Source organism: Limanda limanda, chromosome 17 (assembly GCF_963576545.1).
Source record: "Limanda limanda chromosome 17, fLimLim1.1, whole genome shotgun sequence".
NCBI classification, from domain to species: Eukaryota; Metazoa; Chordata; class Actinopteri; order Pleuronectiformes; family Pleuronectidae; genus Limanda; species Limanda limanda.
The window spans coordinates 11057954-11085132 of record NC_083652.1 but is presented as its reverse complement, the minus strand read 5'-3'; the positions used below and the strand labels follow the sequence as shown (position 1 = coordinate 11085132).

General features: G+C 42.8%; 1 protein-coding gene across 5 annotated transcripts; it reads right to left on the bottom strand.

Annotated features, from left to right (window-relative positions):
• Positions 1–15: 15 nt before the first annotated feature.
• gpatch8 (G patch domain containing 8) lies at positions 16–27179 on the bottom strand. 5 transcript variants are annotated; one of them, XM_061089674.1, is made up of 9 exons: positions 22421–22479; positions 18194–18212; positions 14995–15067; positions 8905–11940; positions 6538–6605; positions 5914–6000; positions 5601–5744; positions 5350–5480; positions 16–5100 (listed from the first exon to the last, which is right to left on the bottom strand). In XM_061089674.1, exons 5-9 carry the CDS (start codon positions 6562–6564, stop codon positions 1176–1178), a joined length of 4314 nt encoding a protein of 1437 aa, XP_060945657.1. In that variant the 5' UTR covers positions 6565–6605; positions 8905–11940; positions 14995–15067; positions 18194–18212; positions 22421–22479; the 3' UTR covers positions 16–1175. The 5 variants fall into 5 exon arrangements, with proteins under 5 accessions (XP_060945657.1, XP_060945656.1, XP_060945659.1 ...); XM_061089673.1 differs by having other exon boundaries at positions 8905–8946; XM_061089676.1 differs by lacking the exons at positions 8905–11940; positions 18194–18212 and adding an exon at positions 26950–27179 and having other exon boundaries at positions 22421–22498.

The window sequence follows — 27179 nt, the reverse complement described above, 5'->3', positions numbered from 1 at the left end:
TGGAAAAACAACACATGAACTCAATGTTTTATTTGCTGAAACAGAGTAAGTCTTTATAAAATACAGCGTTGCTACTGTTCGACAGATCACTATCCTTTTCCATCCCAGCCCATCTCATCCGGGGGTAATTTAGAAATAACCTTTGAAAAAGACATGGCGTCTATTTTCCGTCCAACTTGTCATCCTGTTCCCCCCCCACATCCCCACAGCAGTTTCAAACCTCTAGAATGTTAATAGGTTAATCTACAGCAGTTTTATTTACAAAATTACACCAAAGGAAGAGAAAAAAAACACAGCCCTTCTTTTGAAGAGCATTTTGGAAAATAATTTAAAAACAGAAAAATACAGTTATTGCAGTATACTACAATCTTATTGTTACACGATGCAAAAGCACCATTTTGATGTACAGGTTTCAGTGCAATTAATTCAGGTGTACCTTCACCACAGAGAACAAGATCTTTACCTCCAAGCATTAGGGATATTAAAACCCCCTGCGTTACTTTTCCCCTTGAGAGGGAGAGGGGGGGGTCCTTAATGACAATGTCATGCTGATTTGGACATCGTAGCTATAATCACATCCGGTCATCATTGGTGGGATTCTTCACATTACACACTGATATATGTACAAGTTACTGCATTACAAATTATTTAGAGACCAGGGATCCAATAGAAAGCGAGTAGTCGTATGAGAACAAAAAAAGCATCACTATGAAAATTACATTACAGACTAAGCTGTTTGACCTCCTCCTCCACTTCCTCCTCTGACCTATCCTGCTTATAGCTTCAGCCGTTACATCTCTCTTTGGCTACCAATATAAGCAAAATCTGTGGTCATAATATGTTTATATGGAAAACAAATAACAAAACTCCAGTGGTTTCTCTGTTCCATCATTCAAACAAATTGGTTCATGTTAATATTCCCCCTACATGGAATATCGCTTCAAATTGACCTCCTGCCTTTAAAAGTACAGGGCAAACCCTTGATAAAGTCTTAGTGTCAATTTTGAAGCCAACACAAGCAGCACCACTTTGTGGCTACAACTTACTGCACTGTGTTGGCCTGTAAAACGGTGGTTTGACGAGCATCTCGTTACACTGACTGCAAGTCTGACTTCATCAGAAAAAAAAGTCTTTCCACCAGAGCTGTGATTTAACTCCTTCACTTTCAGAATAACTCATGAGCCATGGTTAGGTGGGTGCTGGAGGTCCTGCCCAGAAAAGATTGGGTGTAGCAGAGGGTGGAGCTGTGGGTGGAGCTGGAGAGCTGCTGCTGCAGCGGCCTGTGAGGGCCGAGGTGAGAAGAGTGTGGGGTAGAGGGCTGCGTTTTGGATGTGGTGCATAGCGAAAGGGGAGTGATGAAGTGCAGAAGCAGGTATAATATGTATGGGCTGACCAGAGAGGAAGGCTGTCGGGTGTGCAGGAATCAGCCCAGCATGTCCCAGTTGGTGTCCCAGTTGGTGTCCCAAAGTGTGACCCAGGGAGTGGCCGAATTGAGAGAGGGAGATGGGGGTGAGGTGGTGCTGAGGAATATGATGCACCTGTGCCAACTGGGCATGCGCCGGGTGTTGGTGGTGGTGGTGGTGGTGATGTCCTGGGTGTAAGCCCATGGCGGCAGCAGCGGCAGCATGGTGCTGCAAGATGGCGTGTTGCACTGTGGTGATTGATGTGCCGGAGGCTAAGGACATAGTTGGCTGCTGAATGTGGATCTGCTGCAGAGCTTGTGGAGGGTGAGCCGGGGCCATGTTGGCAGCTGCTGCTGCAGCGGCGGCTGCAGCTGCTGCGGAGGGAAACGTCTTGACCTGCTTGGCTAAAAGCTGCTGCTGGATATGTTGTTGTGCAGCCTGCTGTAGCTTGCTGTATTTCTCCATCTCCTCTGGTGTGAACGTAATGGGCTGACTCTCTAGAGGAGCCAGGCCGTCCTCCTCTGCCTCCATGCAGTCCTCCTCCAGGTTGGGTGGTGGATAAGCAGGGTAGGCGTGCATTGGGTGCTGCTGCTGCATTTCTGGCATGAGGGACTCCATCATGGGGTTCTGTGAGGGGTCCTGTTCTGAATCTGCTTGGTACTGAGGCATCATTATGGAAGGCTCCTGTTCGAACAATGGCAGGGGTTCTTGGTGCACTTGGACTTCTGTCGTGGGCTGCTGTGTCTCCTCATGTACCACTGTGCTCTGTGGAGCCTCCTCAACCTTTTGGACTGGTGGAGCTGGAGGTGGAGGTGGAGGGGGGAACTCTCTTATAGGCTCCTCTAGGATAACTTCTCTCTCCGCCTCAGAGCCCTTCCCCGTTCCTGATTTCTCTCCCTCATCTGGTCTGGTTAAAGGAATCACTGGTTTCTTCCCTGCCTGCAGTTTACCAAAAAGTGGAAGCAGAGCTTTACTTCCCAGGGTCGGGGGTAGTTTTGGGCCAAAGTAGCCCTGAGGGGGGTCTTTAATCTTGAGACCAGTTTTTGTTCCAGTGCCAGAATCGTTTGAGCTTTTTTTGGACTGAATCTTCTCCAGAAGTTGCCGTGCTGTCAGGGAGTTTTTCTGTTCCCCTGCATCTCTGGATCCTCCAAGCCTCAGAGCCTGTGAGCTGGATGAATGGGTCTTGCGGTTAAGGCCTCGTGATGAAGATGAACGTGGAGACTGGGAGCGGTAGATGTTTGAGCGGTTAAAGTCTCTGCGTTGTGCGTCACTGTCACCTCGACCCCTAGGGCCTCGTCGTTGCGGGGAGACTTTGGCGGAGCTGGAGGAGCGGCTGGCTGAGCTGTGGCTTCGGCTGTAGCTGCGCCTATAGGATCTTGCGCTGGTGCTGCGGCTCCAGCTGCTGGAGCTCCTCGAACTGCTCCGATGGTGCCGTCGGTGCCTTTTTCTGCGACTGTAGCTGCGTGAACGTGAGCGGGAGTCATCTGAGGAAGAAGAGGAGTGCTGGTGTCTCCTAGATCGTCTGCGCCCTCGGCTACCTCTCCGCTCGTACTCTGACTCTGATGAACGCTTGCGCCGCCGTCTGCGTCCCTCTTTGCTGTAGTCACTGTAGCTGTCAGAGTAGCTGCGGCTGCGGTGGCTGTAGGCACTGCTGCCTGCTGAGGAGCGCTCCGAGCTGCTGGAGTCAGAGTGACTGTGGGAGGTTTGGCCACGATTGTGCCGACGGCTGCTCTCCCGTCTATCCCCTCGTCTTGATGAACGACTACGGGACCGCCCTGATTCCTCACTTCGGTGGCGGCGTTGTTCCCGGGGACTTGACCTGTGATGACGAGAGCGCTGAGTGTTTGAGCCGCCTTCTTCTTCACTCTCACTGCTAGGGGGTCTACCTGGACCAGGACTCTTCTTGGCTGAGGTGGAGCAGGAGGCACTTTGAGATGCACTGGAGTCGGTCTTTTGTCTCTTGGGGCCACTGTGCTCCTCTGAAGCGTTGGCCTTATCGGTACCTTTTCTGGTTTTTCCCTCCTCAGCTCCAGACTTGGAAGGCACTTCCTTAGTAGCACGTTTCCTCTTCCCCAGCTCAACTCCTGTATTTCCTGTAGCTCCTCCCCCTGCAGGTGTCAGCTGAACGGAGGAGGAAACAGCTTTATCTTCTGACTTTGGTTTTGCTTTATCTTTTTCCTCACCTGTTGCCTCATCCTGATCAGGAGCTTTGTTTTTGCTCTTCTTCCGTTTGTGTTTTTTCTTCTTTTTGGGCTTTTCTTGTGTTGCTTCTGTCTCTCCTTCAGCACCTTCTGCTGCTGCTTTTTCTTTGTGTTTTGAGTGCTTCGCAGACTTCTTATGCTTCTTCTTTTTCTTCTTTTTCTTGACACTACTGCTGTCAGTTGCAGGCTTTGGCTGATCACCTTCTGATTTACCAGGTTCTCCCTTCGTCAATGGCTTATCTTTGTCAGTGCTGGTCCCAGGTTTAGTCGTTGAATCCACTTCCGCTGTTGAGGTCGCTACCTCTTGTCCCTTGTCATCAGATTCTTCAGGCTTAGAGGACTTTGCTACTTTACCACCACGCGCTCCTTTGTTGCGGGATAGCTTGAAGTCAAAGTAAAGGGGATTACAACTGTAAGACAGGGAAGGCTGAGCTTTTGTAAATTCGAGGAGCTCAGAGGGCCACTGCAGGGTCGTGCTCTCATCTTTGCTAAGAACTGGGAAGAAGGGTCCAGTGGGGATTTTAGGGCCTGAATTTGAATCCGGAATTTCCTGTGTGCTCTCTGGTTTTTGTATAGGTGAAGTGGGTACCGTAGAAGCTATGTCTACTGCGCATGAAGAAACCTTCTCTGTCTGCACGTCAGGCGAAAGAGGAGTTGGGTCTGGGTCAAGAGCTGGAGGGGCATCTCCTTGTTCTTGATTTGGTTCATTATTTTGTTCTTGATCAGTCTTACAATCTGCAACATTGGATTCTGTCTGTTCAGGACAATCTTCACCCTTTTTTTCCTCTGGCCCCTCTTCCTCTTCATCATCATCATCATCGTCATCATCATCATCTTCTTCTTCTTCTGCTTTGATCAGAGACTGATCAGTGGCTTTCATGAACAGCAAAAACTGAAAGTGAGGTTTTACCCGGCAGTGAGCTGGAGGTATATAGTGATAGTACTGAGGCTCCTGTCCAGCATATCCTTCCTCTTTTTTCATCATCATCTTCAGTTTGTTGAGTGTGGAGGCTAGAGAGCCTCCATCGTCAGGCTGCTCCACCTCTTCCGTCCCTGCTGGACCACCAACCTCTGCTACTTCAACCCCTATTGATATTCCCTTCGGGCTTTCTGTTCCGCAGTCAGTCGTCTCCTCTTGTTCTGCTGTCTTTTCCCCTTCCTGGTTCTCGTCTTCCTCCATAGCCTCCTCACCATGATCAGCAAACACTGCAGCCGCCGTGTCCAGCTTTACTGGAGCTTTCTTGGCAAAAGAGAAGGAAACACTGACTTTTGACGAACCACTTGGGGTCGGGGATGAGGAGCTGTTCTTTCCTAGAGAGAAGCTGATGGCTGGGCCAGGCTTCGGGGAGGTTTGCCCACTTTTTTCGGTCAATGATCCTTCAAGGGCCTCATCTGTCAAAGCAGGGTTGTCGGGCATCGTGTTGTCACCATCTTCTGCATTCTCTCCGTCCAAAGCCACTGTGGTCGGTTTGAACATGGGCCCACTTCCTGGAGTACTGAAACACAGAAGCATGTAACCAATGAGATGTGGGATCAATGTTTCCAACAGACAAGGGGCACTGACAAATATTTGTTTCTATTTAGGGAAACATGTCCTCTAGACATACAGGCTTGACCTACAGTGAGTAACATTTGTTATAATAATAAATACATCTTTATCTTTTGTTTTAATATGTGGTCTCATAAGCTTAACAGACTGTGCCATTATCCAGCCAGCAGAGGGCACTTCAAAAATAAATTCTTACCGATCCTGGAGTTTCCTCTGCTCAGCCAGCTCGTGTAATCGGCGTAGCATCTTTTCTTGCTTCTTTCCCCCCTTTCGTGAACGTGAGGACACATTACGAGCAAATTCTCTCTGCTTCAGCTCTTTAAGCCGCTGCGATACATAAAAGCAAGACAAAGACAAGACAGGTAGAAACAAAGCTTGTCAGAATCTCACCATGTTTCAAAGTAAAAGAGATACATTAAAAGAACACAAATTGACAGCCGACAGTACCTGCTTGTGAGCGTGGTCATAAGAGTTAATGTGGTTGTCAAACTCCTGGTGCTTGGTGTACTGTTTGTCACATAGCTCACAGTAGAAGTTGGCTCTCAGGTCCTCCAGAGCCTTGGCAATGGCTTTCTCCTTTTCCACCTGGTCCTAAAGTAGGTGGGAAATAAAGGAGGGAATAAGTAAATGAATCTCGAAATGAGTTAAAAAATATTACTGTCACTTTGCAGTGGTCACCTTCCACATTTACATGGGTGTACACAGGAACCAAATGCATACAAGCATGGTACTAGAATGACAAAAGGCTGAACGGCCTCACCTTGTATTTTTGCCGCAGTTCCTCTGTATCCTCCTTCTCAACTTCCAGGACTCTTCTCTTCTCTGTGGCGTCCTCTGCATAGTCCAGCTAAAAGGACAAAAGAAGCAATTACTACACATTACACAAAACCCTTCTCAATCAACGGCAGCAGTCCTAATTCATCTTATACTGTATGTATTCAGCAACTGTTAAGCTATTATTCCACGGTGTCAGTCTTTCCTGAACTATAACACTTGTAGGTCCCAAGAGCTGTGGAAATACCAGTTTGTCTTGCTTGAGTTTTTGTTTGAGTTTCGGATGTACACAGATAGTTGATAGTTAAGATGTGAGGGATTGTAGGAGCATCTGGTCATTGAAGCTCAAACCATTGAATGTTATTTCATTGAAAGTAAGAGCTGGAACTTTCAGCAACCCTAAGAGGCAACAGATATGAGCCATATGAATATTTACTATATCATTTTTCATACTGTGTTTTCTGTTTCAAATTCTGTTTATCTGAAATAGCGTTTTGAGGTCAAGGCTCCACACACTGCAGTCTCATTTCTGCAAGTTTAAACAATTTAAATTTAAGACTTTGATACCAATATGAATAAACTTTAATATTAAATAATATTGCAATCTCACCTCCATCTCCATCCGTCCCATCCCCATGACATCATATTTGAGGGTAATGGGCACAGGGTCGGTGCGTCCTGAGGGAGAAGAGACAGAGAAAGGACGAGGTGAGTTTTTGAGGCTGGAACGGAGGGTCAGCTCGGAGACAGCCTGCTTTTAGAGCATAGGGTGCTGGGGTTAGAGAATTTTGCCTTGAAGTGCAAAGAGACCAGAAAGCTACAGTGAACCAAACACCAGCCATTCTCACAGCTTACTGCAGCCACCAAGTATATACCAATTTACCCTATGCATTTCATTTGTCCTGGCTGCTGATAAGCATTTGAATAATTCAAATTAGCTGTACTTTACTGTAGTCTTGTTGAATTAAATGAGGTCAAGGACATCAGGGTGGTTTGGCTACATGTCTTACAGGAAAAAGATACATTTCACTTGAAATAAGATAGTCAGCTACAAGCCGATCTGTTTGTACATCTTTTCAGTATAGTTTCTCTTCCCAGTACCCCTCCTCCACCCGTTCATTGCAGAAGTCCTGTTAAACCAGAATGCCAAGTTTATCAAGGACGATACAGCTTGAAGGACTGCGGTGGGTGGTGTGTGTTTGTATGTGTGTGTGTCTGCAGGGAGTTGCAGTGGCAGCAGCTGCCAGCACAGCTGAGCTCACCGAGTGCCACTGCGACATCCTCTGTGAGGGGGAACAAAGCCTCCTAATATTATCTAAGGCCTATTGCATCATCTCTTTCTGCACTGTGTGCGGGCTGGCTGACCCCTGAAAGACCGTTTAACTGTCCCAAGGTTCAAATCCGTTCCCCCTTGTCCCAGAGCCCCATCCTCATCAAGACTGGAGCTTTAAGATTTTTCCCTTTGTTTGCTTAAGCTATCTTATGTAAGCTGTGAAAAGAGCTAGATCAGAAGGAAATTAACTGTAGAAAAATAAAACAAACCAAAGACAACCAAAAAAAAAGAAAAAAAAGAATGAAACATTAAAATATATAAAAAAAATCAAAACTACTTTGGAGATTGACACAGAACTGCTTAATTCACTCATAATCAGCCAAACAAAGCAGAGATAAAGACAAGAGTAAAATTAAAAAAGGACACAAGCACTGAACTACAGCAGAGTGACGTCACAGGCCAGGTATCGCCTTGGTGACAGTGCAAGGGATGGGGGATACTTACCTGGTAAAACATGGATATGGGTAGGAGGAGAAGGAAGGGAAGGACAGACAGACAGACACGGGAGTCTCAAAACAAAAAGGCATAAAAGAAGAATTTGGACTAGTCTGCTGCTCCTGTTGCCAGCCAGATACAATAATCCATCTTACTGATAGTGATTATCAATTCAGTTTGGTTTCAGTTTTTTTATCCTTCCACATATTCAAGTTAGGGTGTTTTTTTCTCTCCATGAATCAATTTTCGATGTATACCATTGGGCATATGGAATAGCTGTGAACACTGGGATTAGAAATTAACAATTACGGACAAATTCTATAGATGTGTCATTGTCCTGTCAAAGTAATATTTTGAGGCAATATATTTATGCATTTGAAGGCTTTCAAACTTTTAATTTATTACTTCAAATGAGGCTACTATCAGGCACATTCTTACCTTCCTGGACAGAGAAAGGTAAGAATATTACTTCAGGTATTTATCTGTGGTTTCCTTGAATAATTTCGTCATCACAGCCCAATGACATATTAATTCTTAAATCATAGATGCATGGGCATTGTAACATATAGTGGCCTGCCTGGACTCCCAGTCCCACTGCAGTGTCTGTCAGCTGCTATGGCCCAACACTTACTAACTGACTGCATGATTGTGGAGGCCTTATTCCGCAAAGGAGGTGAGGAGATTGTGTGATTTGTAGATCACAAGACTATCTACTGATAGACATGTGTGTTCATGCGATTTGCCTAACAGCAGTAGAGAAGTGAAACCAAAAACAGGGTTTGGTCTGTTAGTCAGCCACTGCAGTGGTCTGTCTGAAAGGAGTCACAAGTCAGGCCAAGAATTAAAGATTAATGAACAATTACACGCATCCCAAACTATCACCAATTTTAAAAACACAGTGACAAAACTTCCACATTACCCATTCCAGTGGAAAACAAAGGGACCAGACAAAAACAATGTGCATCTAAATCACAGGGTGTGAATCACAAGGTTTAAAAAAAACTGAAAACAAACAAAATGACAATGTTCTAAGAGTAATACATATGCATGATAATATACAAGCAGCAGAATGAGGACTAATACAGAAAGAATTGAAAGCCTATGTAGCATTGGTGGTCTGATGAGAGGAAAACAAAAAACGAAAATGGGAGAAATTAAAAGAAATTTGAAAAAGAAGACAATTCAATTGGGGGATAAAATAACATTTACCACTAAGTTTACCATCAGCACAACATGGGCAGGATCAAATCGCTGTAAAAAAGAAACACCAATTGGTTAAGCAGGAAGATTGAGGCACATAGAGAAGGGAGGGTAGGGTTGGGAGTGTGATTGTGGGGTTATGGGGGGTTTATTACCAGAGGGGCTTCAGTGTGTCACCCCCCACCCCCCTCATCTCTTTACTCAGGGCTAAGTGCTTACAGGGATTTCCTCTCACCACTCTCTTCAAACCACTGGTCCCAGTGCCCAGGCCCCTAAACCTGGCATCATCTTTCTCTCTCAACCACAGTATGCCCCCAGGAAACCAAACAACCACCCCTTACAAAGTATACCAAATGTCATATATCCTTGTAGTAGCAAAGAAAAATACAGATGTATTGAACTAGTAGCAGTGCAACGGAGCTCAAAGCTCACAGTTCGGATCAGATCATGGTTTTTAGTCAAGGATCGGATCTTTTTTTTTTACTAATGTTATAAAAAAAGCGAGACAAATATAAATAGATTTTTTTATTAAAGAACTTGTATACTCTCAAGCCGTCAATGTTTAAATCAAGTTTTAAAACAAAATACTTAATATTAAATTGCAACATGACAGTAAATACAAAATCACTTAAGTTATTGTTTTGTCTTCAGTGTTTCCCCATTTATTCTAGACTGTGGTGGTCCGCCAACTTCCAATTTATACCGCTACATAGGGCTGGGCGATAAGACGATAAAAATTGTTATATATCTATCGAAATAACAATTCCTCTATAGAAATACAAGACATGGTCGATACAACGTCGATATAACTCATTCCATGTATGTTTTGACAAACAACACGAACAGCCAATGATAATGAGAATAGTGCAGCGCAACGCACACAACACAGAGCGTAGAAGTAGCAGCTGGCAGCAGCACACATGCTACTGTTTTGGCTACAGCCGCTGTGCACAACAGCACGCCCAGAGTTGGAGTGAGCTAAAAGAGAAAATGACGACAGAACATTTTAACCAAAACTTGAGCGACAGCGTTTCCGAAGAACACTCCCATACGTACACAGCCCAAGGCTCAAAAGACGACGACATTGCTTAAAATAAAGGGTCAAGAGAATTAGGTGGTGTGGAGATATTTTGGGTATTTAAAGTCCGACATGAAGCAGAGAAGCAAACACTGCAAAATTGTGTAGAAAGTTTCCACAAAGAGGTTATACCACTTATCTGTTTTACCATCTGAATTAGATATGGCAGAAATAGCGATTTGATCTATATCGTGATATATATCGAATTCGAGTGATGCGCAAAAAAATGATCTTGATAAGATTTTTTCCCATATCGCCCAGCCAGCATTGAGACGTCATAGCTGCAGCTGTTTGCATAACCAAGAATGGCATACACTGTCGTTCTCTCACACAAGAGAACTATTCTTTTTACTTTCTAGTCTGTGCACTTGTCATTCGTCCTCTGTTGCACAAGAGAGCAAACTGTTAGCAGTGCAGGTGCACCAGCGCTACCCCCACAGACTGAATCAATTTTTTGGAAAACACTGTTTGTAATGGCCCGGTCCCTGTAGATTTAACTGGGAAGCTTAAATGCTCCCATACATATGACTTACATGTTACTACTTTGATTTAACCACATCTCTGGATTGAGATTTATGCCATCATTACTTTAAAAAGTGCAAGCGATAAACTTTAAAACAATGTAAACTTTGCCATTAATCTGCAATTCACATGCATTCCGAACTGATCAACCGTGGTCCGTTACACTACTAGTACTAATTACTTTTTTACCTTAGCCGAGCCAAAGAACCCCATAAAGTAAAAACTTTTGGAGGAGCTGTACTGGGTGAGGGAGTGATAAAAAAAACGAATGGTACTGCAAGTCGTACAGTTAACGGAAGAAAGGAGTTGCATCATTTAACAAATTGTGAATCAAAGCTAACCTCTACTTTTACAGTGCGTGGTACAGGGAAACATTTGAGCCTTTTTAAACTTGGTCAAATATATTGAGATGAGAAGATAAGTACCTCTAGGGACAACCACCATTTTCCCCCTTTGAGCTTTTTGCTTTGCAAACGCTTGTCAGCCCAGTTAGTAATTCTCCCTGAGATTCTTTCATTTCCTCCCTAGCTTAAAGCCACAAAGCTTGTTTGGGGATGTGCTTAACCCCACAAAAAGTGGACATATAACACACATATAAAATGTATCTGAGGAAGTAGCCAGCAAGGCTTTAAGCAGTGCTTAGAGCAGTTTCTGCATTACAATATTTAGCCATAATACACTTAAAAATGTGAACTGTGCAGCCGTTTGGACTGTGAAAGTGGGAGTTCAGTGCATTACCTCCTCCACTGCTTAAAGACCCAGGTGAGTGACAGTCTGGGGCAGGCAATTGTGCACCTCTGGGACAAACATGCTGTGCAGGAGGAGCAAATAAACAGGGGGAGGATGGGAGTGTAACCATGGGGACAGAGACTACGGGTGTAGAAGGGTGGTGAGGTTTTCCCTGTAAGTTGACTCTATTGCCCGGTCAGTAACAGACACACACATCCACAAACACATATGTGTCTCAGTCCCACATAATGACCACACACATTCACACAAGTTTAACAGGTTTGGAGGTAGAAACAGGCAAACAAGCAGACGGGGGAAAACGTGTCTACTCTGCAAGCCATTCAAAGTCTGAGCCGTGGTTACAGCCAATCAGATACCCGACAGCAGCCACGGAAACTCAAAGAGGAAAAACAAATCTAAAATACGTGGAGATGATGATTCTAAGGGATTTGATGGAATCATGGGTTCCTACATCTACCTCGATTCAAAAGAGATTTTTGTTCTTGGTTTAAATCGAAGCATTTTTCTCTCGAACAGATTGAAATAAAGGTTTAGTGATTATGCAGCAAAGAGGAAGAAGCTGACAGAGGCCATTAGCCTACAGTACACTGTAAAAGGGTGTTACATTGAAGTCAACGGCAGAGTGGGAGAAAGAAAACACACCCACACGCGCACACACACATAATGACATACAGAAGGGATCCAACAAACCTTACCTAAAAAAGGGGCAAAAAGGACAAAAGAAGAATAAGGACATAGTCAATACAGTGAAAAACTTAAAAAGGGGACACAATGCTTTCACTTCAGATTTCAAAAACCTTCTCTTCTGGCAAGAGGACAGGAAAATAGAGTAAGATAATAATTATTATCCAGCAGACGTAGTGAGATAAAGGGTGCAACTGTGCTATAAGCCAACTCCTTAATAAATTTGAACAGAGATAGTGGGTTTCAACACCGGGTCATTAATTCCTACACAACAACTGGACACTTTGCCGCAGTCTCATCTGCCCACAAAGCAGGATGCTTATATAACCACGTCAGTGGTGCCAGCGGCAAAAACAAGCACAGTCAGCTCCTGCAACTTGTTCTCTCAGCCACACAAAGCACACATTCTTATCACATCAAACAGATTGCTATTCAGCTGTCCAAGGCCACATGGAAATAAACAACTATGGACACTGAATGCTACACTCAGAAATTTCTGCAGTGTTGTTAGCCTCCATGCACACTGCCCAAATGAAGCAGCTTCCTGGTCTACTCTGGTCGCTGGCCACGGTCAAGCTGAGAATACCTCGGAGATGACACAAGGAAGCAAGGCCATATATGCACATGAGGGAGAGGTGCTGGAGCAGCAAAGACACAGTTTAACAGCCAGTCATCGGATCTGTGCGTCCCTGGAAGCTCACCAATACATAATCAACATGTTAGTGTCTAAATGTGGAGTTCACAAACTAGCAGTATAGATACAAGAGGTTTACAGCAATGCCCAACTGAACGACCACGTCCAAACTGTGGTAAATAAATCAGACTTTACGATTCACCATTTACTCAGACCACATTAAAACAAAACCGTGCAGAATAATCTGTTAAATTAAGGAGATATTAGGACCACCTGCTCTGAAAGACCATCTATATTATTGTATGTTGCAATATAGACTAGTAGAGGTGAGCAAATGTATTGATTTTCTTCGATGCATCGCAATGCGGACATGCATGACTCTGAATCGATGCAGAGACAGAACATAATCAATTCATATTTTCTCTTATGCAAGTTCTTTTAGCGATGTCCCACCGCTGCATAATTTTTAACCACAATCTTTTTTGCAGAAGAAGAGACTTTTGATAATCTTGTGTATCCAGAAACATAAATATTAATTCAGCAGGTTTTTATAAAGATCAGCTCTAAGTGTGAGTGATTCGAAAAAAGAGCAGAGGAGCAGAATCTCAGCGGAGTAATGTGCCTAGATGCTGCCAAGGGACGCCAGAAGGGCCAAACCTGATACATAAGGACTTAAGATGCAGCACACAAGTGTAAACTAAATGAATGTCAAATCAATGTGGAGAGCACTGACCACTGTTATAAGCCAATTGTTGACTGTAGTCTGATATTTTAATTGAAAACCTTATTTTTTAGATTACAGCACACTTGTAGTAACAGTCTAAAATACTTTTTTAAAGCACAAATCATGAGGCTTGTGAAGATGAACACCTCATGTAGTCACAGAGTGTAAAGGAATCAAATTCTTTAATGCATCGATAATTGTTTTATAACCTTATCGTAGCCCTCTGAATCAAAATCAAATCGTGAGGTGCCTTGAGATTCCCAACCCTACAGTCCAGCGAACAATTAAGAATTTTCTGTAGTCAGATTATTGTGAAAATTTTAATTCTCATTCCCAGAATCATACACACAGAAGGACTTGAAAGAAGTAATTTCCATAATGTTTCTAATACGGCTAACAAATCCAGTTAGACAGCACAAGTCTGAACACATATCTCAGCATCATTAATTTATGATAAGAATTTAAATGACTTACTTATTTTGCTAGCTCTGCAAAGGCTCCTATGTGTTAAAGTGTAAGGCTATGACCACAGTTTGGATGTGTACTGGAAACTCCAGGTTGAGTGGTTGTTTCACATTAAAATGCTGATATTGAGCACAGCTGTCACTGCTGGGTTTACATGGAGAACAATGCACTGGGTAGGAGTTGCAAATGCGCCACCATGAGAGAAGAAGAGGTCAGAGACGAGTGTGTAAGGGTTATATAAATGGAACTGGTGGATCTGCTGTTAAAATGGGTTGGACCAAGAAGACAGAGAAGGACATGCTGGATGAGGTAGACGAGACTTAATGCCAGGAATTATGTGGAAAAACAAGCTTCAGAGCAGACTGCTAGGATTCATGAGCTTGTCAGAGATGATATCACTCACTGACAATGCTATACATCATCCTCTCTAGAGCCTGGAGTACAGGCAAGGGTGAGGCTATGAGGGTAAGTTAAATTTTTTTAGAAAGGAATGGAGATATAGATGAAAGGAAAGTGAGTGAACATACAGGAAGTAGCTCAGTGGAAACATGCTAGGCCTCTGCACCACTGCCTGTGAGCCAATGAGCCATGAGCGCAGCAGGGTTGAGCTAATGAGGTGCTGACGTTAGCCAAGACAAACCCAAACACTAAGCTCTGTTGAGCCTGCTTACTCTTACAGCGACTAAATATCAACTTGGCCATTCAATCACAGTTACCTCCAATGAGTAAATGGCTTCAAAGCAGCTTTCTATTTCTGGAGAAGGTAAGAGACCAGAAAACAAACCAGCACAAGAGCAGATTTGAAGTTCAGAACCATTGTTTCTCAAAGCAAATTGGTTAAAAAACTATTCTGTAATTTAGAATTGAAAAAAAACACAATATAGTCAAAAATGCTGAAGGCTAAGTGCATGACAGGAAGATTAATAAACACTCTGCTTCCATTTCCCAATCCCCAGGGTTCCATTTCCCCTGCTTATTCCTTTATAAACGTCCAGAGCTCCAAAACAGCAGCACGAGAGCAGAACAGAAGCAACTGAAATGACGTTCGTTTAAATAATAATCCATTTTACCCAGTAACAGACACAAAGGAAGGGTCAGAGGAAGGATGGGAAAGAGAAAAGAAAAGTTGCTAGTACAAAACAAACCCTGGAAATATGAGGGGGGGAAGAAAATTGCATAACATAGTGGCTCAGTACCACCAGCATACTTTGCAAATAGATGTGAAGAAGAGTGATTTCTTACCCTGCATGCTTTTGCCAAGTCCTTGCCCCAACTTCCAGCCATGTTTCTCAAGCAGCCGGTGTCCGATGTTATCCTAGCAGAGAGGACAGAGGAAAAAAACCAAAAATATTCCAATAATAAGATGAGCTTTCCCCGTGGGCACGGGTCAGAAACACAAACACACAAAACAAAATAAAACACTCAGATCACGCTATCATCATCAGCACAACCACCACCACCATCACCATCATCATTATCGTCATCCACATCACCTACAGCGTGTAACATCAGTGTCTTCCAGCACAAGGAGTGGTAGTTTGGGGTGGGTGGGGGAGGGAGATAATAGGGGAGGAACTGAGAGGAAGAGTAGTGTTTCCACTATGATAAATACATGAGGCTATGTGTGGCCTGTAAACTACAGGATACCCTCCTACCGTGGAAGTACAGTTAATTGTAAATCTTTTTAAGGCAAAGGAGTTGGGTGGGAGCATTTCTGTTATATTTGGGGATGATAAAGATAAAACATCAAGTCACATTCACTAGCTGAGAAGTTAAGAGGAGGAGGAAGGAGAGGGTAATATATGTATCACACGCATACATATATGAACCACTACAGAGCAAGATCTTAGTACACAAAGAAAAGTGACACAAAACAGGTATGGAAATCTTGCATCAACAAAAACAAAGACCAGAAATTCCAAGCTTGCTGTGATTCCGCAACCATGACAAGGGGAGCACCATGAAACATATGCAGCTGTCACAAAAAACAATACAGCAAGAGGAAGAGACAGACGTGGAGCTAGTGGGCCTTGGATTACCATTACAAGGCCCAGGGTGGATAGAATATGCACGCGTGAGGGAGATATGTGGGTGTGCAGGTGAAGTTAGGGAGACATTGTGAGCATGTAACCCCATTAGATGTACTAGAGATAGATGCTGTGCATGTTCTTGGACACCTCCAGCGTCTCTGGTCTGTTATCAATATTCTGTTCCCAACCCTGTTCACCCTGTCTTATCAAGTACATATGTCGTTAGCAAGCTTCTAATTTGACCATTCACAAAGATATCATTCCAATAGCCAATGTATATATATATATATATATATCTATGTATTAAAAGTTTTTTGTAAATACGATGGTGTCTTATTGTTACTCTGTATCACTAGATATGCAGAATTGGTATTTGGATGGGAAATGGTGTCAGAATATTTTAAAGACGGCTTTTACAAATTGCAGCACACTCACAGTAGCTTTAAATCAAGCTCTTTAGAGGACCCGGAGTGTGCCACTGCACTGGTGTTCTTATTTACGGACAATACTAATTATTGTTAGGACAAACTCTACACTATCAATGAGGACAAGACCAGGCAACTGATAACAAATCAGAGAGGGTTGAGTGTTGGAACATCCACAACAGGAATTCCTAGCACACTGTGGGGCCCAATGTGCATGTCTGAGACTGTTATATCACTAGTGTGGGTCAGCAAGAAAATAAGAAAAAAACATTAAGTGAAATGCAAGACCGTCCCACCACTACACACTACAGTACATCCTCAAGCACAAATAAACAGGAAACGATGAGATTTCTTAATAAGCAGTGTTTTTTCTGTTGTGATTATAACTATTCCAAACTTGGCTAACATTCACCAGAGTGCTGCATTCTACAAAAAACATACAAACCAAACAAAAAGGATATTTATAATCACAAAGAGATTGACATCAACTTTCACAAACAGAAAGTGAGGGGTTGGAACAAAACAGAAAAAAAACAGCATGCAGCTTTTTGTTAAAAGAGTTTTAACAAAAAGCATCGTCGGTGTTAGTAGAGCACTGTGAATGGCACACATACAGAGAGGTGGGGCGGGCTGGGGTTGGTGGATGGATAAAAAAACAACTAACCAAACAACTTTGTTAGTCTCAGGTGGATCAGGCACAGAGAGGAAGGTGATGGCTCAACGGGGCTCAATCAGTTCTCTTTGACAAAAGAGGAAGTCAGGAAATGGGGCAGAACAGAGCAGGCTGAGCCATAGTGAAGGTAAGTTTTAAGGATGGTGGAGGTGAGCTGGGCTTGTATGGGTTAGTGCATGTGAAGGGGAGTGGTTGTCACACACACAGCACACACTGCATCTCCGCCCACAAGGTCTCAAATGGGATACGTTGGACTTAATCTTTGGCGTTTCAGAAACTGTTGCCTTCCTTTGACTCATTATATATACGATTTTTGGTAGAAAAATAACATGTCAGTTTGAACAACCATGAAATGGCAATTCTTCACCATGATGCCTCGAATGAATAGGTTTAAAACATCTAGCTGATGCTTGCCCCTAATACCCTAGAGAAGGACTACACTGACTCACTTCCTGTTTCTGTTAGGGTTTGGTATTTTTTCCCTCCAGTTCATGATTGTTTGCTGTGCGGCTGTCAGATCCTTTCCTCTGCGGGACGAGATAAGAGAGGGATCTGTGCTGGGGCTGACATGGTGGGTAGAGACCTAGAGACAGCCAGCCTGTCTCAGCCCATAACTAGGACACAGACGGCTACACTATCATGCTATCACTCTATGACTTGTCCCTGCCTGTCGGTTTCTGGTCATGTCATAAGATGCACAGAATTAAGAGGCTGTGGCTGGATAAGTGTGTTTTCCCCTGACTGGTGGACAAAATGTACCCTGACTTCATTGTGGAGAAACACTGCAGAATTTGCTGCAGTGAATGCCTCCCCTCCCACCGACATTGAGCATGCCTCTGTCCCTTACTGCAGGATTATGGTGCAACAACACTGCACATGAACATTTATATTAATTTGTAGGGTTGGCTGGTGTATGAAGCTTGGAGCAAGGAGGGAAATAAAACACACCCTTAGTCGTAGTCTTGCTCAGCCTCTTCACAATTGGTGAAAGATGAGCCTCTGCAAGCTCAGAATATTATCCCTAAATTTAACATGTTTCTTCTTCCAAATATCTCACATTTTATCACATAGATTAAAAAAAGAATATCAAAACAGGAAGGGCAGGTTGGATGAGGCAAGAGTCGCAACTGCTAACGCTAATAAATAGATTAGACCAAAAAGGGCTCAGGAAAGGTCAGGGGGCGGAGATGAGGCGCAGACTGCATGTTGAACAACAGATGAGTGCACCAAAAGAATTGACAGACAGACGGATGAAAGCAACGACGGCGAGTCCAACAGCAGTGCAAGTGGAGTGAAGGCATTTCCATACGAACCTGGGTTTAAAATACTGGGCTGTCAAAAAAACAGTCACACGTGACACAACGTAAGAAACCGGTTTCAACTGCAATTCTGCTAGCTTCTCTATTACTCAAAAATGCAAATCTCTTTCTCTGCTTTTAAACAAACATAATGCTGTATACAAACAGAAAATGTAGGCATGACAATAAATCCACCAATGGAGAGTTAATACAGGAGAAAGAAAAAAATAGAAAATGTTATCCAAACAAGAGATCTATAAGAGGTGTTTTTAAAGTGTGCATTGTGCCTTCATAGGCACAGTGCATTGTAAAAGATATGGGTAAAATAAGGGATATGCAGGGGACCCCACCTAGAGACCTCAGAGTATAGAGCCATTTATATGGGTAAAGTAAGGGCTTTTGTGTGTGAAATGTATCTGGTTCAGCTTTCTAAATCTAAACTTTCCCAAACCAGACCTTTTTTGTATTTGTTCTTGATGGTTGCTCTGAAACAGATATGAGATTTTCACGAAAGAAAAGACTGAGACGGTCTCTTTATAGGGATCTGTCTTGCAAGAAGTGGGCCGCTGCAGTTACTCATCAGACTTTCTCGTGTCCCTGAGGAATGTCTTCTGGCTTGAGCTGGTCGTGGACAGGCTCTGCTGTCCGCTGCTCCTCATAAACTCATGCAGTGTTGAACATTCCTGCACTTTCTCATCCACTGTAAGTGTGTCTAAATGAAAACAATGGTCTCTTTGCAGATGACAAACCTCTAAAACAGAAAGCTCCTACTTCCCTGTGAAGGGATTAAAGATTGCCCTCAGTGGTGGGTAAAATGACAGAAGCATTTTCGGATTAATGTTAATTTTACAAATAATTTAAAGATCAAACTTACCTCATAAAGCTGGGGACCCAATTCTCAAGCGATAGCTTGGCAAAGTTAAGAAAAGACAGCAAAGGCCCAAGTTTGAGGGGTGTCTTGTTGCTTTAAAGAGAGACAGTGATACTAGTGTTTTTACTGAATTTAAAAGCCAATCAGACTGGTTTACAGACAAATGCTTGAGGATATTTTTGGGGTTTGTTTGGTGTTTTTATTTGAGCGTCCTGAACAATGACCTTGAACCTGTCACCCCAGCTGCTCACTGGATGCAGACTGGTGCTTAATCCAGAGGTCAAGCCTTTACAAGATGGTTTGACCTTTTCCATGTGTTTTTCTTTTAAACTAATAGCTGACAGAAGTCTTACAGTTAACGGCTGTGTCAAATGTGGTCTGGCTATCATGCAAAAGCCTATACACTTCATGATGTAGTAACAGCGGATACACTTAAAGATAAACAAGACCTTTTTGGCCTCGCTAACTGTATAAGAGAGAAATAGTAGTTGCACAACTTGGATGAACCTACCAAATAATGAATCTTCCTGTGGCCTGTATACACGTTTGTTAGATTTGTGTATGTGTGCATTCTGTGGCTCTGAGGCTGCCCGCTGCATATCGCTCTGAGACGGGGTCAGGTAAGGGAAGGGAGGAGGAGGGGCGGGGGTTTGGGGGACTTGAAGGGGGGCAGGAGACGTGGGAGGAATGACTTTGGGAAGGGAAAACTGTAGTAGTGATTTAGGACAAGGGTGTTGAGAGGAAATAGTACTGAATGCTACCAAGTTAAAACATGCAATGCAAAAACAATGTTAGAGAGAAAGAGCAAAGACCAAAAGGGGGAAGAGAGAAAGAGAAAAAAAGATTCCCAATAAAGTACCACAGACCTCTAGCTGCCTATAGATCACACACAATAATTGGCAGGGGAGGGGCTCCGAGAAGCCGGGCAAAAGCATTTACAGGCAGCTCCGAGATGTGTTGCTTGTGAACAACTGCAACAAGTCCTACCACCTTAGGGGTCACACTAAGGTGGCAGATAAAGTCCTGTGTTTCTAGTGATATGATTATATCCATAATTCACCTCTATCTGACAGAATGTGTCGCATTCACCAAAATTAATAATGATAATTTGGGGCAAATTTTCACATTTAGTTGCCTGTGGATAATAATTAAGCTTTCCAAGGGGAAAACATCAGGCGTGCAGGCATTGTTATCTGTGTTTAAGTAACAGGTGACAGGACCTCTGATTTGGCCGTTTTTCCACCCCCGTTGGGTGAAGAACTGTGTGATGCTGTAGCGCGGCCCTCAGCGCCCCTCAACAAATAATAGCGCAGGAGTTAAAGAGCCACTCAAGCCGGGTGAGCAGGCCACATCTCTACCTTTCTCTTCTCCTTCTCCACCACCCACTCAAGGCTGGAGGTTTGTGTGCATGTGAGTCATACCTGAAACTCGACCAGGATATACAATTTTAATGCTCTTGGTTCACTGGATTCTAGCAATGAAAAACACATGCTCAGGCTACAGATATGATCTTGTGGTTCACTAAAAAAAAAAAAAAAAAGAAGCATATATCTGTAATAAATAGTTAAATGACCATGGTCAGCAAGGCTGACTGAATTCACAATTGTTGTGCTGCAAAAATTCTAAACTTTACAATATACAGGGTTTGTTACAAAGATGTTCTGATACCAGCATTGGAAATGCCTCCCATACTGCGGAGGATGCTGGTCAGGCAACAGTGAATACACAAATCTATGTACAGATTCGATACCACATCTTGAGAGTATTCAAGTTTCATCCAGATCAAATTAAATTTTCTTTTACTGGAAATCACTTCCTCATCGTTCCAAAACAGCAGTTGCACTGATTCATAGCCTATAGCTCTTTTCATTGAATTTCATGTTCAGAGAACTAAAATGTTCTCCAGAAAATTATTGGTATAGAAAAGTTTTTAATGATTGATAATTTATTAATCCTTGACTGGACAGACGATTATTAAGAAACCAGTATTATTTATACATTTCTGTTCAATACCCTGGATCTATATATTTGGATCTAAACCTGGTCACTGATGGTATCCAATTGGCTAACAGAGTACACTGACTGATGTTGAGGAAAGGTTAACCCGACACTGTGCAGGTACAAGGAGTTAGGGCCTGCTCACCACAGTGGTTCAGAGACAGAAGAGGGGAGAGTTGGGAGGGACAGAAAGAAAAGAGCTGCCTGCGCTATTATTGATGTGCCTCTTCAGCGAAAAATGCAGTCCCAGTTGCACAAGCACCATGCCAGCACAGAATGACAGAGGGTACTGTACACCGAATCACTGTGTAGTAGGGAGGGAGCGAGAGAGAAATAAGAGCTTGAGAGAGAGAAAAGATGTAGAGAGACAGTTGTGAAACAGAGAGAGTGAGAGAGAAGATAGTAAGAGAAGCGTTACAAGGACCCTGAAGATAGGAGTAAGAAAGCAGAGCGTGCAAATACAAACCGGGTCATTGCTGCTTAGCTAATAGGGCCGATTCGCTGCAGGAGAGAAATGTCGAACACCCCAAGTTGTGTACAATAAGATAACTGTCCTATAGACACAAACACTATACACTAACACATGAATTCTAAATCTACATAGACACACACTCACTCTAACACAAATGTAGCCATTCACACCATCTAATATGTGCTCTTGTTTGCTGGAATGGTTGTGGAATAAGCACTGCATGGATTTTATATTTGAGCCGAACAGATCTAACATGGTAAACTCTACCTAATCGGACTTCCAATCCAAATGTGTTTGATACATTTCTAAGAATGAATCTTTAGTTGAAAAGTTAGAGCTATAGTGGATCAAACCATAAAAGGACAAAACTGGAGGGCTCTTATGCCGACCCTCACTCAAAGCCGCTGTATCAATAATTCAGAATGAAATCTGTTCATTATCAAATATGGATTTTTTGAGTTTGTTTCAGCTCCAGCATTTAGATGGCAGCCATTAATGACAGTGCTTTATCCACTTCATGCTTTCAGAGTCATCTCATCTCAGTGCTAGGATGACTAACAATGACTAATGGGACTAATACAAAAAAAAACTTTATATCTGTAAACTCTTAATAAAAAAACTGTAAGATATAGCATAAATACACAATCATTAAACTGTCACACAGGAAATGGAGTAGGCAGAGGACATGGGAAGTGGGAGGGACTTTTAAAGGGAATTAATAGACATGAGACAAGTGATTCTACAGGTTACGTGGCAAGTGTGTTCAAGAAAACACTGGATGCATCTACATGGACAGAATGAATGGAGTAAAATAAAAGATGTGGTTTTTATTCCTCCCTGGACCAATCATATCCACTCTCACAGCTGGTCCAATGGTTCAGGATGATGGATGTAGCCTTACCGATTCGATGGGCTTGTCCAGGGACGCCTGCTCCAGCTCCAGCTGGCCCTCTTCATACTGGTCGAAGTGATTTCCACCCTGAGGGACACATCACAGCGAAGCTTATTTTAGAATCAAAACAGGGAGATCAGTCTGGTTCCATTGGCAGGTCAACAAACAAAAAATCTGGACCCATTTTGATGACTGATGTATCACTTATCAATGATTTTTCAATAAAGACAATCAATTTTATATATATATGAAGATATAATGCACATTATATCATAACATAATAACCTAAAATGTAGAGAAACATCCTAATAAAAATCAGCATAGCTGCTAAGCTCAAAAGGTTCATACAGCAGATATAAAATACTCTGACTGGAACCATGTGTCCCCTTCTTGCTTATTATTACCTTTTATTCAGTTTTCCTGTAATTCTAATTTTAAAGAGTATATTTTTATTATAAATACAATTTTAGTTTGGGAGAGTTTTGGTTCTTCACAGCCACAACGGGAAATGTACTTCACATGTTTGTTTTTCAGTTACTTTATTTCTTGGCAAATTTATTCTGGCAGTGACGGCAGAGAAGGAAGACTTCCCCGGGCTGTATGGAGTCTGAATCTGAAGCACAACTTTACTTGTAGTAACTGAGCATTTATGGTTAAATCTGTGCCCTGGGTGGGATACAGAGTGAGTAATGGGCTTACTCCCCTGACTAAAAGAAGTGTGTTTATAGAGCTGTTTCTGCTCTGAGACAGATGGCTTCCTCTCGAATGCACTAAAGGAGACATGAAGGTCATGTATGCAAGTCTTGTTTTCTCCTGACATTCACACAAGTTAAAAAAAACATCTGTGCTGTTTTATTATTATTATTAAATTACTGCTTGTAGCAACTGGCCATCACACAAGTGTAGGCAGCTTAATTTAATGTAACAATCATTATGACGTATTGGGATTTATTTATGTTTCCTTAAGGGATGGAACATGCAGCTCAAAATGATAGACAAGACAATGCTTATAAGGGCTGGGCCATGCAGGGGGCCTTGCCCCCTGCATTCTCTTGGGAAACTGGCTTTGCAGAGATAAGCAACTGCTCAAATCAGCCCAGAAAAATGATGTGATTTGATGCCAAACTGGTCATCATTAATTCAAATGAAACAGGACCCTGCGACAGTATAACTAATGCCAGGGATTAGAAGAGGAGAAGATGCTGGGGTAGAGCAAAGGATTTATTTATGAACAAATCGATGGCTCCCTGCTCTCCTCCCCTCACCCATGTGTCCTTCTTCTGGCTTTCTGTTTAGACCACTAAATGTGCTATCAGCCCAGTCCCCCTCACAATGACTTCTTATTCTCTCTGCTGCTCGCCTCCTCATCTCCCCGACTCTGGTACAGAAACACCACATCTCCTGGGCATTAACACAGTAGATTTCCACTTGTGCTACGGCAGTGAAGAGGATGCTCCATTCCACCCCACAATAGGAAATGAGAGCCACTGCTGCCCAACTGTTTGGTTGCTCCTAATTGCCTCGTGTGTGTCTGCAGCTCGAGATTAGCCACATGCTAAAGCTCCAACAACAATGCAAATCAACAGAGTTGTTGGACTGGTTTTGCAATGGATATTAGGTAGACCATCTGTGGGAGTTTCCCACGCTGTATTTCTTGGCAGCGAGCTTTAGTCCATGGAGTCAAGAAAGCAACTTTCTGAATACTGAGCATATGAATGCCTTCACATTGGATCTCACAAACAGAGCTGTACTGTGCTGGAGCTGCCTTCAACAGTCTCATTCAGACCACATAGCAATTCACCTCACTGACAAAACAGCAGAATACTGAGTTCTAACTGGATATCAACACAGTGGGCGTAGAGGAAAAAACAACTACACAAACCACTCCTTATACACATTTCTAAACTTGTCATCAGTTTCACAGCGTGTCTGATAAGGTAACTATCTTTACAAACAGCTACAATAAAAGATCTAGAAATATAGGAGATTTTCAGTACAACTTTTATACTACACTGCTATCTGTGACCAAAATATCTCATACGACTACCCAAGATTTTATAAACCAAAAAATTTCTCAAACCCGACCAGAGCTTCACTTTCTTTGTTCAGAAACACTTCCCATATTTTAAGTGGTGGCATAAATTATAGACGATGGTGTCATTATCAAAATAGGGGAACAGATAAACAGAAGGAGACAGACATGTCTATCTGTGTTTTTTATTCAAATTAGTCCTCTGAGCCCTTAGTATGACCCAGCCTGAACGACAACATATCTCCATTTTGTGCACAGATCACTGGGAAAAAGCAGTCATTCAGGGCCACTAAAGTTCCTGGGGTTCAAGTTTCTGTATTTGCATTAAATCCACTCTACGGAAATGTCACTGAGCAAGACAATAAATCACAAATACAGACATGGATGGTAAAACTGTTAATCAACGTGACTCACTTGTGCTGCCAGATGGAGTGTTAGCTAATAACGTGGGAAGCTCCAACAAATTCAAATCCCAAAAATTCAAATCCTGTTAGGTGGATGAATAAAACAAATATTACTGTTGCCATGTAATGCATGGCTGTTTCAAACATAATATGGAGGATTTAGAAATTATTCAGATTAAAACATAAAAATGACCCCAATAACCAATTTCAAATAGGTTTGAGGTTTCTTTTGTCATCTAACCAGTAGTGTTGTTTTTTCCCTTTACTGGGTGTGGTCTCAGTTGACAGATAAGAGTGGTAGAGCTCATAGCTGGATCGTTAAATTCAACTCTGCCACTCATGTTGTAAATATATAGCCGTGAATAATGTGTTTTGCCAAAAATAGTGTAATGAATTTGCAGTAGTGACATATTTATTGACAGAGCTAGCAAAATAAGGATACTGTGTTAGCATCCTACATCAGGAAGCCTTCTTTGTATCAACTGGATAGTACTTTTAAAGGCATATGGTCAATATTCAAGTCTGTCTTAAAACAACATACAGATAAACATATACTTATATCCTCCTTCCTGTTCATTGTGGCCATCAAGAGGCCCTTGCCAATATTTTATTGTTAAAAATTATGGGGGACAAAAATTAACTTACATATTTTAAAGGTAATGAGTAGCAACGATACAGCACCAGCTTAACTCTAAAAAAAACTCAAGAGGATGTCTTCCAGGGTTCGTCCTTTTAGAATAAAACCCCCTCTTTGTGTTACTGTCAGTGCTCCGCAGCTCAACAGTGAAACACTGTCCAGGGAAACAAACAGGGCTGAGAAACAACCATTACTTTGCAAGATATCCACTTGATTTGATTAACTCAACCTGCTGAAGCCATATATCAGCTTCACATTGAGTCTGCACTACATTTTGCACAGCGCTTCGATGGTGGATTCTGTTTCCTCATGCCCTTAAAGGTACATTCAAAAGAGCCAGCGTGACAGGTGGAATGGTTAGAGAAGGGCGTCAATTATTAATCATTTTCTTTGTCAATCAATCCGCCGATCACTATCACGATCAATGGTTATTCATAAGGTTTGACATGGTTTGACATGGTGCAACATGGCAGTACAAACTTCCTACAGTTTAGGTTGACATCTTCAAATGTCCTGTTTGGTATGACCAACAGTCCAACATCCAGAGATGTTATCATGTTGGACAAACACTTAAATTGAATCCAGTGAAACACTTTTTTACAAAAGCACATTTCATTTAATCATCAAAATATTCTAGATCGATTATCTCTTAATCGACTGATCGACCATTACAGCTCTAGATCAGAGCAGCTAAAACACTTTCAGGGCTTATGCTGCACTTGACTACTGTTTTGAGTCTTAAAAATGAATCTATCATTTCACATGCATCATAGAAAAAAAAGGCGTATTACATCATAAGCGAAACAACAGAGAGAGCAAACGAAAAACACGTTTGACACCAATAGAGACAAACAGCAATATGTGACGTAGAACATGTTTGGATAACTGAATTACATTTTCTCAAATGTCCTTTATATGTATTAACCCAGATATTAGACGTACTTTGATATCCTACCACCACATAAAATGACCACTAGAAGCTAACTGGGTCCAGTTAAACGAGCTAACCAGCCGTAGTGGCTGTGCCCCAGTTGTCAACATGATACAGCCTTTTCTGGCTAGCACTGTAATCACCCATCGTGCAGTCAAGTTAGCTACCTGCTAGCTAGCTATCCATCGTTAGCATATGTCGATAAATAACCAGACTTCCCAAGGTCACTAACAAGCAAACCAGACTCGGGTGTGTGTTTTACTGTCGTGTTGTTTGCGGGTTAACGTGGACTCATGTTACGGTGAATAACCCGCGGTGTGAGCGAGATGAACCCGCAGCGGAGACGTGAGGGCTGTTAAATTCACAAGAGCCGCAGCGCACTTGCGTTAGCTTCGTTAGCTTGCAGGTGCTAGCGAGCTACATCCACACCGAAGTGCACGACGGCGTTCGAGGTCACGTCCCTGAGTCCGTGTGAAGAAACACCCGCAGGCGCCGAGGAGCCGTGTACATGCTCGACGTCGCACCGCACATTACCTGGAAATCACGCTGTTCGTTGAACCTAGAAAATCGGTCGGCCATTTTCTGAACACAGCAGCAGCTTCTCCGCTGCCTGCTCCGTCCGCGTCCTGCACACCAGCGCTGTAGCTGTGGTGGTGATGAAGATGATGAGGATGAGGATGATGATGCTGCGCACTTCACAACCGATTCAGTCAACTGACTTCTCCCTAGAACGTCTCCAGCAGGATGTCCCAGTGTCCCCTGTG